The sequence below is a fragment of the Tetrao urogallus genome (genome assembly GCF_951394365.1).
Source record: "Tetrao urogallus genome assembly, chromosome: 5".
Lineage (NCBI taxonomy): Eukaryota > Metazoa > Chordata > Aves > Galliformes > Phasianidae > Tetrao > Tetrao urogallus.
In genome coordinates this window covers 58,683,329-58,695,395 of record NC_136818.1, presented here as the reverse complement: position 1 = coordinate 58,695,395, position 12,067 = coordinate 58,683,329, and the positions used below count along the sequence as shown (strand labels likewise).

The 12,067-nt window shown below is 37.6% G+C and overlaps 1 protein-coding gene across 1 annotated transcript in view; it reads left to right on the top strand.

The window, feature by feature from the left end:
• Positions 1 to 7,046, top strand: part of PDZD8 (PDZ domain containing 8) — a gene marked incomplete at both ends in the record, with an annotated part of 48,866 nt that extends 41,820 nt beyond the window's left edge. Inside the window, 2 exons of the mRNA XM_079535810.1 lie at positions 4,147 to 4,309; positions 4,849 to 7,046. Coding sequence (XP_079391936.1) covers positions 4,147 to 4,309; positions 4,849 to 7,046 — 2,361 coding nt within the window. The remainder of the gene's footprint in view (positions 1 to 4,146; positions 4,310 to 4,848) is intronic.
• Between the last annotated feature and the right edge of the window lie 5,021 nt (positions 7,047 to 12,067).

Sequence of the window (12,067 nt, the reverse complement as noted above, 5' to 3'; positions counted from 1 at the left end):
GGCATCACACTTGTATCTGTAGTATGCAGGCAGATGCCCATGAGAGGCGTGTTCATCATCCCTTTGCATTTGCAAACACTGTCAAACCAGCATTTTTAGGAGGCATTTGGAGATTAAATCTGCATCCTATTTGAACAGTCATCCAGACATTCAGCTATAAATTTCTGTATTCTTATTCCCTTGCTGTGAAGTTCAATATCAGTGTGTTTAAAGATGATTTTCACAAACATCTTTTAGGCTTTCAAAATGAGGAGACTAGGGTAGGGTGAAGCTAGGAGACACAACAAAATTCTCTGCGCATTTCCAGACTGTACTTCCACGACAGAACAAAGTGTTGGGGGAGTTATGCCCCACACTGGCTCTTTGTATGCACTTATGCCTGTAAATGAACTGAAGCCTTTAGCGTGAAATCAATGCTTCTATATTTTGTTCTCTAAAAGTCAGGCATCCACAGCTGTGCATCAAACAGTTTTATTAATTTTAAAGTGAGTGGTAATCTTGTCGTCTTCTCATTTTTTGTACTTGAATAATAAAACACTGAGGAAATTACTTACTCTTCAGCTCTGAGCTGTGTTCCATTCGTGTTCCACGGCATCTAATGTTACCGTAAAGGGTCTGAGGAATGCTTACTTTTAATTAAAAATACATACCCAAATTGTATGACATAATTCAGTTCTAACGCTTCCAATATAAATTGTCTGTCTTTCACTAACAAGCATGTCATTTTATCTATTTGATCTTGCACCTTGTTGAAGCAACTGCAGTGGAAAGTTTGCAGGAACTAGCATCTATTAAAGTAAATCTCATTCCATATGATGTAGCTAATTGTTTAAAACTTGTTTCTCTGAAACACGCTGTTAATTTTTCTCCCTTGGAGCAAGTTTCCTTTGTAATAATTGTCCTTTGATTATCAGCAATTCTCTAATACCTGCTCTGTCATTTACCTGACTTATAGCTTCTGATTTTCCAGTTTCCTGTAGATCTTGCATTTTTCATGCTTCTCGTGTTTTATTTGAGGTGTAACACGGCCATGTTGGGTGCACAAAGATGCTGCTGGTTTTCTTTTCTTGTGTTCCGAAAAGCTTGCAGCTAGCTGGAGGTGTGAGGGGTGCTGGCATTTGGTGAAACTGGGAATTCTCAGAAGGGAAAAAAAAAAAAATCAAGAAAATTGTTCATCTGGTTTGGATTGATACATTAAACTGGTTTACTCTGTGACTCTGTGACTGTGCCAAAGTTAATAAAACATTGGGATGAACAGGATGAACTTTGTTTGCTATGTTCAAAGGCCTTCTCCTTCCAAAAGCAGCTTTCCCCTCAGATACCGTTCAGTTATTGCACATCTCCTCACCACAAGTGATTTGTGCACGTTCTAATAAGCAGTCGGTGTCCCTGCATGGAAGCCAAATGTGCTGAGATACCTAAGTGTCTTTGGGTCCCAGCTGTCCTTAGTTGCTTTTATGTGGTCTGGCCCTGCGGGAAGAGGAAAGAGTGAAATGCTGGAAATCACCTCTGAGGTTTGTCCTCTCTTGAAGCAGAGTATTTGCATTGCTATGTCAGACCACTGTTGAGAGCTGCTCAAGGAAGTCCTTGAATTCAAAGGGAGCTTAACAGGATAAGGATCTATATTGACAAACACTATAAGAAGGAGGTTTTGGTAACTTTTTTTCCCTTTTGCCATCTAAGAATGCTCTTTTCTCCCAAATTCTGTTGGTCATGCAATCTGCCATGATTTGCAAGTACCAGCAGCGATTAAAGGTCCGCACTGCCTTTTTCAAGTGCTGGGTGTTGCAACACTTTTTTTTTTTTTTTTTTTTTTAACATTGTGATGTTGTTTATTGAAGAAAGCTTACTATTTTCTGAGGAACGAGCCTTTTGAAAGGCCACTGCTTCTCTGTGCTGCTCTTTGGAAGGATGAGGAAATGTAAAGGAAGGTAGATTTTTAGTGAGGTAGCTCCTACAGAAATATGATGGCTGTCAAGCAAGCTTAGAGCAGTGTTTTTGTAGTGACACAACATTAATTGGGATTCTTATGACTTAAAATTGTCATGTCTTATGTACTAACTCCAGTTCTGGAGGTGAAAATCCAAGCCTTTGTAAGACTTAGGAAGACACTATATATCATCAAAATATATCCGATATATCAAGATACACCAGAAGATATATCCATAAAGGAGCTTAACTGCATTACATGAATAATTTAATGTTAAGAGCAGAATTATCCTGTTTTGTTTTGTTTTTTTCTCCACCAGTCTGTCTAGAGATCAATTTATTTCTTGAAATTCTCTCAATAATGGCTCTGTACTTCCTGGGCTAATGAAAAGTAGAGCAAAAAAGTGTGTAGGTTTGCTTTTTGGTCTATGTGATGTTCTTACTGAAATGGAAGTTCCCTTTCTTATCTTCATGATCATAGCTTCATTATCTATTCAAACACGAAGATCTGGAAGTTCTTGTCCAATCTGAAGTTAAAGCAGGACTTTCAAAGTAAAAGTAAGAGTTAAGTACTTCAGAGTCTGTGGCAAATCCCAGAAGTGATTGCCTCCTCATCTGGTGGTAACATGCAGAGGTATATCGCATAGAGAGATTGACTGGTGAAGGGATTTTTGTTGCAGGTGTTTGCTACTGGGGCAAATTTGTGTAATTTGTGTTCCTGACAGTCAAAATACTAAACTAGTGCTTGCATTAATTGTAACTGAAAACTAACATTTTTTAATTTTAAAAGTTTCTCTTCCACAAATGTTTGCAATTCTTAACTCTTCTATGCTTTGTAGCAGAGTTTGAGTTAGTATATTGCATATCAGTTCCCAGACATAACTGGGAATGACCTGGGGAAAAAAAAAAAAGCCAAAAAATACCATTTGCTTCTGTAAGGGACTTTTTGTGTTATAGAAGAACCTTGAGTCTTGGAAATGCAATTAAGCTTATACTGGATCTTGTTATTCATGCGTAGTTACTGGCACTCTCAGTAGGTTAATGAAGTTTGAGAGAGCATCTCTTGTGCAAGTGGGAAATGCAGAAATTAAGTGACAGAACTTAAAGTTAATGCAGGTTTGCTTTAAACTCAGTGTTGATTTTGTGCCTACTGTTAATCGGGTAGCAATTTTACCTTTGTAAGGAAGTAAACAACAAAAGGTGTTTTTTAGGATTATAGCCAAGGAGTGAGAGCTATACAGCTAAGGAGAGTCATGTACCAAATGTAGGTAATTCATTTCATCTGTGAAATGCCACTGTACAAAACTAAGCAAGGGGACACATCCTCAGAAGAGGAGGATTGACTTCCAGACGTTGCTATTCAAGTGTCTATGCTTGTAACAAGTAAATGCAGAAGGGTGGAGAAGTCTACCTACACTCAGTAAATTGAAACCAAATAGAAAGCCTATGTAAGAAACCTTCTACAAACAGATCTGTCTCTGAGCTTGGGAATAATAATATTAACAATAGTAAAAATAAAAAACAAATTTATCTCCGTGGAGCTGAGTTGCAGTCTGCAAGTTCTTCTTTTCAAATAAACAGAATATACTTCAGCAGACTGATAATAGGCAGCTGTCTGAAAGATATATCCTTTGGGGGGGGGGGGGGGGGGAAAAAGTACTTTATTCTTTAAGAACTGTCTGTTTTAAGAACAAGATTGACAAAAATCTCAGCTATGGAAGCACGTAAACAATTGGTCACAACCTTGATATATTTTTCTATAAGGATCTCTTAACTTGGAAGTCTGTGTGTGAATGGTCAAGGTGGAACTTTACTACAGAGCTTGTGCCTCAGACATTATTTTAAGAATTATTTGAGATTGCAATTGAAATTTATCTTGTGTTTACCATGTCAAGGAAGATAAACATGAGGAAATTGTTGTTGGTCTTTCACAAAACTTCTTAGACTAATAAGTGTTTTATTTTGTCTTAGGCTTGTTTTACATAAGTTTTAGTAACAGACCTGGACCATAAATCTTTCTCACTCCAGATACTTCTTGCAGACTGCTGGAGAGATACCAAGAGTAATGGGTTTTATAGCATAAACATAATGTATACAAAGTGATTCCTATCATAACATCAGCTGTATAATTTCAGTGCAGCAAGCTCATTAGTAACTATGAGTCCTTACAGTCTGTTCAATCACCATGCTCTTAACTTTTAATTTTCCTCTCTCTAGGCAGAGCTAGTGAAAGGGAATCTGCAAAGCGTTGGCCTCACGCTCCGCCTTGTGCAGTCCAAGGAAGATGATGCAGGGCATGTTGTTATTGAAACAGTTACACCAAACTCACCTGCAGCAGCTGCTGATCTACAGAGGGGTGACAGACTCCTAGCCATTGGCAGTGAGTAATATGTCAGCTTTCAAAATAAGCGTTGTCTTGCAAACAGGAAGGGCATTTCCACTTAGAGTTCAATTAGACTGCTGTTCTCAACAATTACACGTGCCTAATCACATAATAAATACAACACTTAGATATTTATTGCCACTTAAGGTTATTCACGCGTTCATTTCTCTTGCATATTTATTTACTATTTGCTGGGTAGAAGCCAACATAAAGGTAAATAAACATTTCAACGTAAATATATTTTAACTACCCAAAAAGTGTTTAAAAAAAAAAAAAAAAAAAAAACAATAACACAAAACCGAACTGTGCATGTTAGTATAATTTCCAACTTCTGAAATGATACATTTGTATGGATAAAATCAAAGGGATCCAGCTGTTACATTTCAGTTTAGCTCTTTTGTCATAATCGCTTGACTTCTTCTTAGTGATAATTCTATCGCTCATTGTTAAAGCTCTGAAAGTATGTGTAGACACTTTTGGTTTTTTTTCACATTATTACCTTATTTTCAAATTTAACGTTTTTATCTTTTTTATAGGTGTTAAAATCACATCAACTGTCCAAGTGTTGAAGCTTATTAGACAGGCTGGGGACAAAGTCTTAGTTTTTTATGAAAGGCCTGTTGGATATAATCAACATGGTTCAGCACTACAGGATGGATTTGGACAATTGGAAGATGCTGCTTTCTTGGCACAGCAAGAAGATGACCAAGTTAATGTATCAGCTGATGTTGACAGCAGAGATTTTGATTCAGAATTCGAGGACTTAGCATGTGAATCACCTGATCAAAAAGAAGATATGCCAACAACTCCAAGTCCCAAACGTTCAGTAGTAATACTTGCTGCTAAACCACTTGGAACCATATCTCCAATTCTGAATCGAAAACTGCATTTAGGAAATTATCAGACAACATCTAAAATGCAACAGAAAGATGGAGCCAAACTGGCAACACCCAAAGCTTCTGAGAGTTCAGATGCATCACTGGTATCAGGTAAGCAGTCACAAGGTTCTGGTGCTAAGCCTCCTGTTCCACCTAGACCACAAATCAGGCCTACTTTGCCTACTAATGAAACTCAAAATCAGTTGGAATCCGGAGGTGTATCTTCTGAAAAAACAGAGAGGCCACCTCCGTCTTCAGGTAATGGAGATAAATGTACAGAGAAAGTAGTGAAGAATAATGATCAAACAGAAGACCCAACATTATCGAAAGTAGCAGCAATACCAAAACAAGATGCATTAAAAGATGGAATTTCAGAAAATGCCCGTGGTCACAAAGATGGTGGAGATGATCATCGAACTTGGGAATCACCAGAAATTCCATATCGAGTCCGACAAGGTCGGTGGCCAAAGACAAGAACATCCTCCTGTCTGTTTGAAGTAGAAGGATCTCATAAGTACCTTAATGTTGCACTGTGGTGCAGAGACCCTTTCAAAGCAGGTGGTTTTATCTGCCTAGGATATGCAAGTATAAAACTTGAAGAAATTGCTTTAGACTGTATAGCTACATCATCAATGGAATATGTTAGAACATTTAAATTGAGTGCTCCTACACCTAAAGCAGCAGTCACTAGAACGGCGTTGAGGAATTTGACAACCCATAAGGGATTTAATGAAAAGTTCTGTTATGGTGATATAGCTTTACACTTTAAATATTTTAAAGAAGGTGAAGCAGATGATTCAAATTTTCTGTTGGAGAAAGAAAAGGAATGCCATCTGGAAGAAGAAGTTAATGTACTTCAGAAAGAGGATCCTTACATGGGACAAATTGTTCTTACTGAGAACAAGCATAACTTTCAAGATACTCAGTTTCAGAATCCAACTTGGTGTGATTACTGCAAAAAAAAGGTATGGACTAAAGCAGCTTCACAGTGTATGCTCTGTGCTTATGTTTGCCATAAAAAATGTCAAGAAAAATGTCTAGCTGAAACGCCCTTCTGTGTAGGAGCTGAAAAGCGACATGATCGAACTGCAGGAGGTTGTAGAGCAGAAGGACAGGAAACTTCCCAAGCTGCATCCATTCGTGTCGATTCAGAGTCTAAATCTGTTAACAGGACTGCCGGTTTGACCAGGCATATCATCAATACAAGTACTCGCTTGTTAAACCTCCGTCAAGTCCCCAAAGCTCGCCTTTCTGAGCAGGGAACAGAGATTGTAGAGCCTTCACCAAAGCACACGCCAAACACTTCTGATAATGAAAGTAGTGATACTGAAATTAGTGGTCCAAGTAGTCCTTCAAAACGTGCATCGGGTAGTGGGATAAAACTGGTCAGAAAGGAGGGTGGTCTAGATGACAGTGTCTTCATTGCAGTTAAGGAAATTGGGCGTGATCTCTACAGAAGCCTACCCACAGAGGAACGTTTTCAGAAATTAGAGTTTATGTTGGATAAATTGCAGAACGAAATAGACCAGGAGCTGGAAAATAACAATTCACTTGTTAAAGAAGAAAAAGAGGCAACTGAGGCAAGGAAAAAAGCATTGATTTCTGCTGCGCTGGCTAAATCAGGTGAAAGACTGCAAGCCCTTACACTGCTGATGATCCACTACAGAGCAGGCATTGAGGATATAGAGTCTTTGGAGAGCATGTCCTCAGACCGGCAGTCTAAAAGAGTGACTAAAGATTCAGAGGAAGCCAGTATAGCAGAAGAAGTGGATAATGAAGATATTGGTCTGACAGAGGCTCCGACATTCAACGTCATATCAGATGAATCAGTTGATCCACCTCAGTCAGTAGACTGATATTCACGTTTAGCCTTTGAAGGACCGGACTTAAACGAATGCTTTGCACTTAATTACAAACGTACAGAACGAATTAAAACGCTGGTAGAACACACCTGCTTCTCCACAGTTATTTGCCTATGTAAGAGTACAGCTGATAATGGTTCTTCTCCAGCTGCAGCACCATCGTTTTATTAAACCAGCTGGTTAAAACTGCATTTTGGGGTTTATATTGGAAATTTATTTTTAATAACTTATTTTCATTTTTTCTAATTTTGTAACCTTACCATTTCATATTAATGTGTGGTGTCCCCCACCACTCCTGGACCCCCTTCCCCCCCTTTTTTTTTTTTTTTTTTTTTGATATAGTGATTTCAACAAGAAACTATCAGGATTTTTTTTGAAATATTTAGTTTCCATTTTTCTGTTTTATGATTAAAAGAAAAGCTTGTTGCATGCCTAAGCGGATGACTACGCAGAAATCACTGAGGGACCAGGCTTTGAAATTTTGATTGCAGTTACTTTGTCTGCTAGGCAATTGTGTATTTCTTGCCAAACATATCATGAAAACAAACAAAGCATCTTTTTTTTTTGTCTGTTATTAATACTTGTTAGAGTGATTGAGTATTAGATCACTTATTTTCCATACTTTCGTTAAATACAAGAACTTGTCATAGTTCTTAATATCATTCATAGCAATGCTATGCAAGAAAATGCCTCCCTGCAATTTCAGGACATCATATCCTGATTTCATAATATTAAAAGGATGTACCACTATCTCCCAATAATCAAACTGGGACTATTTTTGAGATGAAGATTCTGGTTCCTTCTGAAACAAAGTTGTCTTCAAGTGTTGGTGTATATCTGAAAAGCTGATAAAAGAAAATTGTGTTTTGCAAGAGCTGGAGGTTTCATTGCAGTCTATAAAAGTGTAATGACAGTTTTAATTTCAAAAGTTTTAATATGTTGCTATTTTAATATTTATAGTTTCAGAAAGCCGAAGGTACAGAATAAGCAGTGGTGACAAAATACCTGAACCTTGTCTTTCAATGTTTTTGAGCAATCATATAGTGGTAAATTGCATTCAGCTTCTCAGACAAAAGAGGCAGTCTGAGCAGAAGGATCACCTTTTTCAGGACAACGTCATACAGTGTATATACCATGTTTTAGTTAAGGCAAAATAAGTGAGTCCAGTAGAGAAGAAGAATTCTGGTCAGCAGCTTTTGAAAAGAACTATCTGTTCTTGTGCTATGTGTGAATTGTGGATCTTAGCATCACCTGGCTGAGGCCATTGTTCTTATTTATTTCCTGTAAACATGACTTCAGCTTCGTCTTCTGTGTATAGAAATGCCATATAAAATATCATCTTTATTTTAGGTACTGCGTTAGGTACCGGTGTCATTATCACTGTAGTAGAATATGCCTTTGTGGGAGTGGAGTTGATTCTAAGGTGGTAAAAGAAATAACTTAAATTTCCAGGCAGTGTACAATGTAGCTCTCCAATCAATTTTCTTCTCAGTTTATTTTGTGATGGGCAAAATGAAGAAGCAGTGATTTTTGAGATGGAAAAGCATACTTGTACTCCTAAACAAAACAGTTAACTTCCACTCATGCAACTACTTGCACTTTCTTTGTGAGTTCTGGGCGGTTGGTAATTATTTAGTTGATGTATGGAAAACACTATCCATGCTACAGTAGGCATGTGTCACACTTCAGAAATTAAGCTTCAGCAGATAATCGCACAAAATTAGCTTCCTTTATTGACTAAAAGTTGTTTAACCTATACTTGCTTGAGATGCGTACTAAGACTTTCCCACTCCATTTTCTCAGAGGCTTACCATTGGTGGTGATCTGTATTAAATCTCCATCAGTGTTTGCTCGTATGGACTACTATAGAGGTTTTCAAATATATCCAAGTGCTTCACTTAAACCCTGGTACACATGAAGGAGCTGCGAAAACAATGCAAATACTGATTTCAAAAATGCATTCGAGGTTTCACGTTCAGCTGTGAAATACAGTGGGTAAGAAAAGCTGGATATGGTTTTCCTTGTATGGTGTCGCTGATGATGATTGTAACAGAGAAATTAAACGTAGTGCAATATTTTTAAACATACTGAATGGGAAAAGGGCAAAATAGTTGTATTTTAGTGATAAGGAGGAAAACATAAATTCCTATCTGGCATTAATTACAATAAATGCTAAATCTTGAGGGGGAAAAAGCGTAATACTACATTCCTGATGTAATCCTTGCTTTGTGCTTGATTGTAAATAGCTGAAAATAAAGAATACCACAGAAAACAAGAATATCTTGAGTTAATGATATCCCATAGGTGGCAGCTACACACATTTGCAGAAACTGCCCAATATGATTTTGTTGGCTATTATTTTATCATGAGAACAAGCTTTAATAAAATAGTTTTGCTAAATTATCTTCTTCTTTGCATTGTCTTAGTATTTTTTTTTTTAAATGTTTGTAGTTGCATCTTCACTACTTGAAAAGGAAAGTATCTTCGGGAGAAACACATTTTGCATTAAATAAAATTACTGAGTGCTGAATCGGGCTTTTATGCATTCTTTGTATTTGGATATGCATTTATTTTTCTTCTGTGCATTTTAACAATAGGCAGGTTCAAAATGGTGATTCCGTTGTGTAGCTAGAAAATATTGTAAAATGCAGAGTGTGGTGTTAATTTGCTTTTGTTTTTGCTAGTCAGTTATCGCTGATAGTTGCTTCCAATGGAGTTGGATTGGGAGGGGGGAAGGACTAAGAAAAATTCTGTTTTGTCCTGTCCTTTAGAAAACGCAGTGTATAACTAAAGAAGTCCTTACTGCTTACTCACACATTTCTGTCTAATTGTTCTGATTTTCATTCTAATTCCCCATATTTGAAATCAGTCATGGAAGTTTACAACCTCAGGGGAGGAAAAAATATACTAAATGTGGGAGAAGCCCAAATTTTTGCAGCACAGAATGTTTTCTTCTCTGTTTTTCTGTGACTGAAGCAGCTCTCAGCAAGGAGAGTACTTGGTTACTGGCTGGTAACATCCACTTACTCCTCCAATCCCCAGAAAATCCAACATGCAGGATGACCGTGAGCTGCCTGCTGTTTGGTGACAAATGCAGAGCACACTTCTCAGGGCAAAACTGTGATCATCCAAATGCCCTGTGAAACGAAAACGTAAATTAGCCATCAATAGGCACAGTTGTCTCTTGGCGGCAGTGAAATACTCAGTGTGCTGCAGAACCACGCTCTGTACTCTGTTGCTGTCTGTCTCCAGGACCTCTCAGCTTTGAAGGAAGATTCTCCATCTGTTACATATTCACAAGAACGCAATAGAAAATGCACCCCTATAAAACTGGTAAGTGGATTTTCAAATCGACGACAGCACGTATTGCTTATCCTTTCACACTGTTCAGCCTCTCCCGCTGTTCTCAGAATATTCATTCTCTCTTCCTTCAACACTCTTGTGGCACGGTGTATGAGGGCATATCCTGGCAATGCACGTTTGGTCCTTACCCATTTCGCAGGACTCAAGCCTCAGATCAGCAGTCAGGTGATGGGGTGGTTGGTTGTGGAAGATATTGTATAAACAAGCTGTGCATTTATGCCCTGGAGTCATAAATGGGCTAGAAATGAAAAGTGCTTTCCCAGTGCTTAAATTAATTCATTGTTGTTGTTTTTGTACTTTACAAGAGATCACAATGCATGGGGCGACTGCTGAAGGGTAAGGGAGTAATTTGGTCCTTTATTACAGAAGATCATGAACTTATTTTAGATACCTTTATTTTAACGTGGTCTGACTCCATAATAATTGACAAAGCATGAGTTGAAAATTGTTCCACTATTTTTCATGTTTTCTGACCATTTATATATATATGTACTTTACAAAACTATATGTAAACATGGTATCTATGCTGCAGTACATAAAACATCTGCAAGTACAGGAAAAGAAGGCACATCCATATTTTAATTATACAAATAAAAAGACACCACAGTCGATAAGGACGTTGTGTGTTGCATTAAATGCTTTCTTTCAAAGCTGAATTTTTTCTCTTCACAGACAGAGACCATCTACCCCAATGCTGTTCCTCTATTAGACTGTATACCTAAATCTTTGTTATCTTCAGCAAAGTTGATGGTTTTACTTCCTTTCTGAAAGTTAAATATATGTATTTGCATACATATTTACATAAAATATTTTTGTTTGAACTGCTCAAGTTGCCAGCTTACACCCAGTACGTGCTGAGACTAAATACTGAGATCCTGCAGCTTTCCTTAGCCACTCACAGTAAAGCTAGACTGCAGTTGAGATGTGAAGAATAAAATCCAAAAGATGGAATGTAAAACAGGACCTCCACGCAGTTCTTATTCCTTCTTAAGGGAAAGGAACTGCATACATTCAGACATGCTTGTTTACCCAGTGCTGTGTGTGTGTTTGGGGGCTGTGTTGTGCACAGCTGCTTAGCTGGTTAAAACTTCATTACATTGTACTGACTACATAGAGATACCCTGATGCATTTGACATATTTTCTTTCTCCCAGTGTTCCACAGGCAGGCAGGTGGAGCTCACTTTGGAAAGCAGGGAAGAAGTTGCACCTTCATCAAACACAACTCCTTGCCACGTCTAAACTCTTAGCTCCAGAATCTGCTGAGTAAGTTAGAGAAGTTATTGGCAAGAGCTGAGTTCACTCTTACGAGTCTAAACAGAACATGAAGTAACGTGATGGCTTTATGAAGCAGTGTCAATTCACATGTTTATACAGATTTATACTACACATTTAATCAAAAATATACTGTGTAATATTCAATGAAATTAAATACACAGAGGAAAACACTATACAAATTCTCTATAAAAGCTTTTTTTTTTTCCCTCTTTATAAGGCAGTTAGCAGTTGACTTTATATCCATGGGAGATGAATAATATACCTTTGGTTTTTGACCATTCCACTATTAACTCTACAGTACAACTAAAACATACTTCTGGATGAGATGTTTCACACTGCATTTTGTACACCAAAATGTATTATATGGCTTTTAACG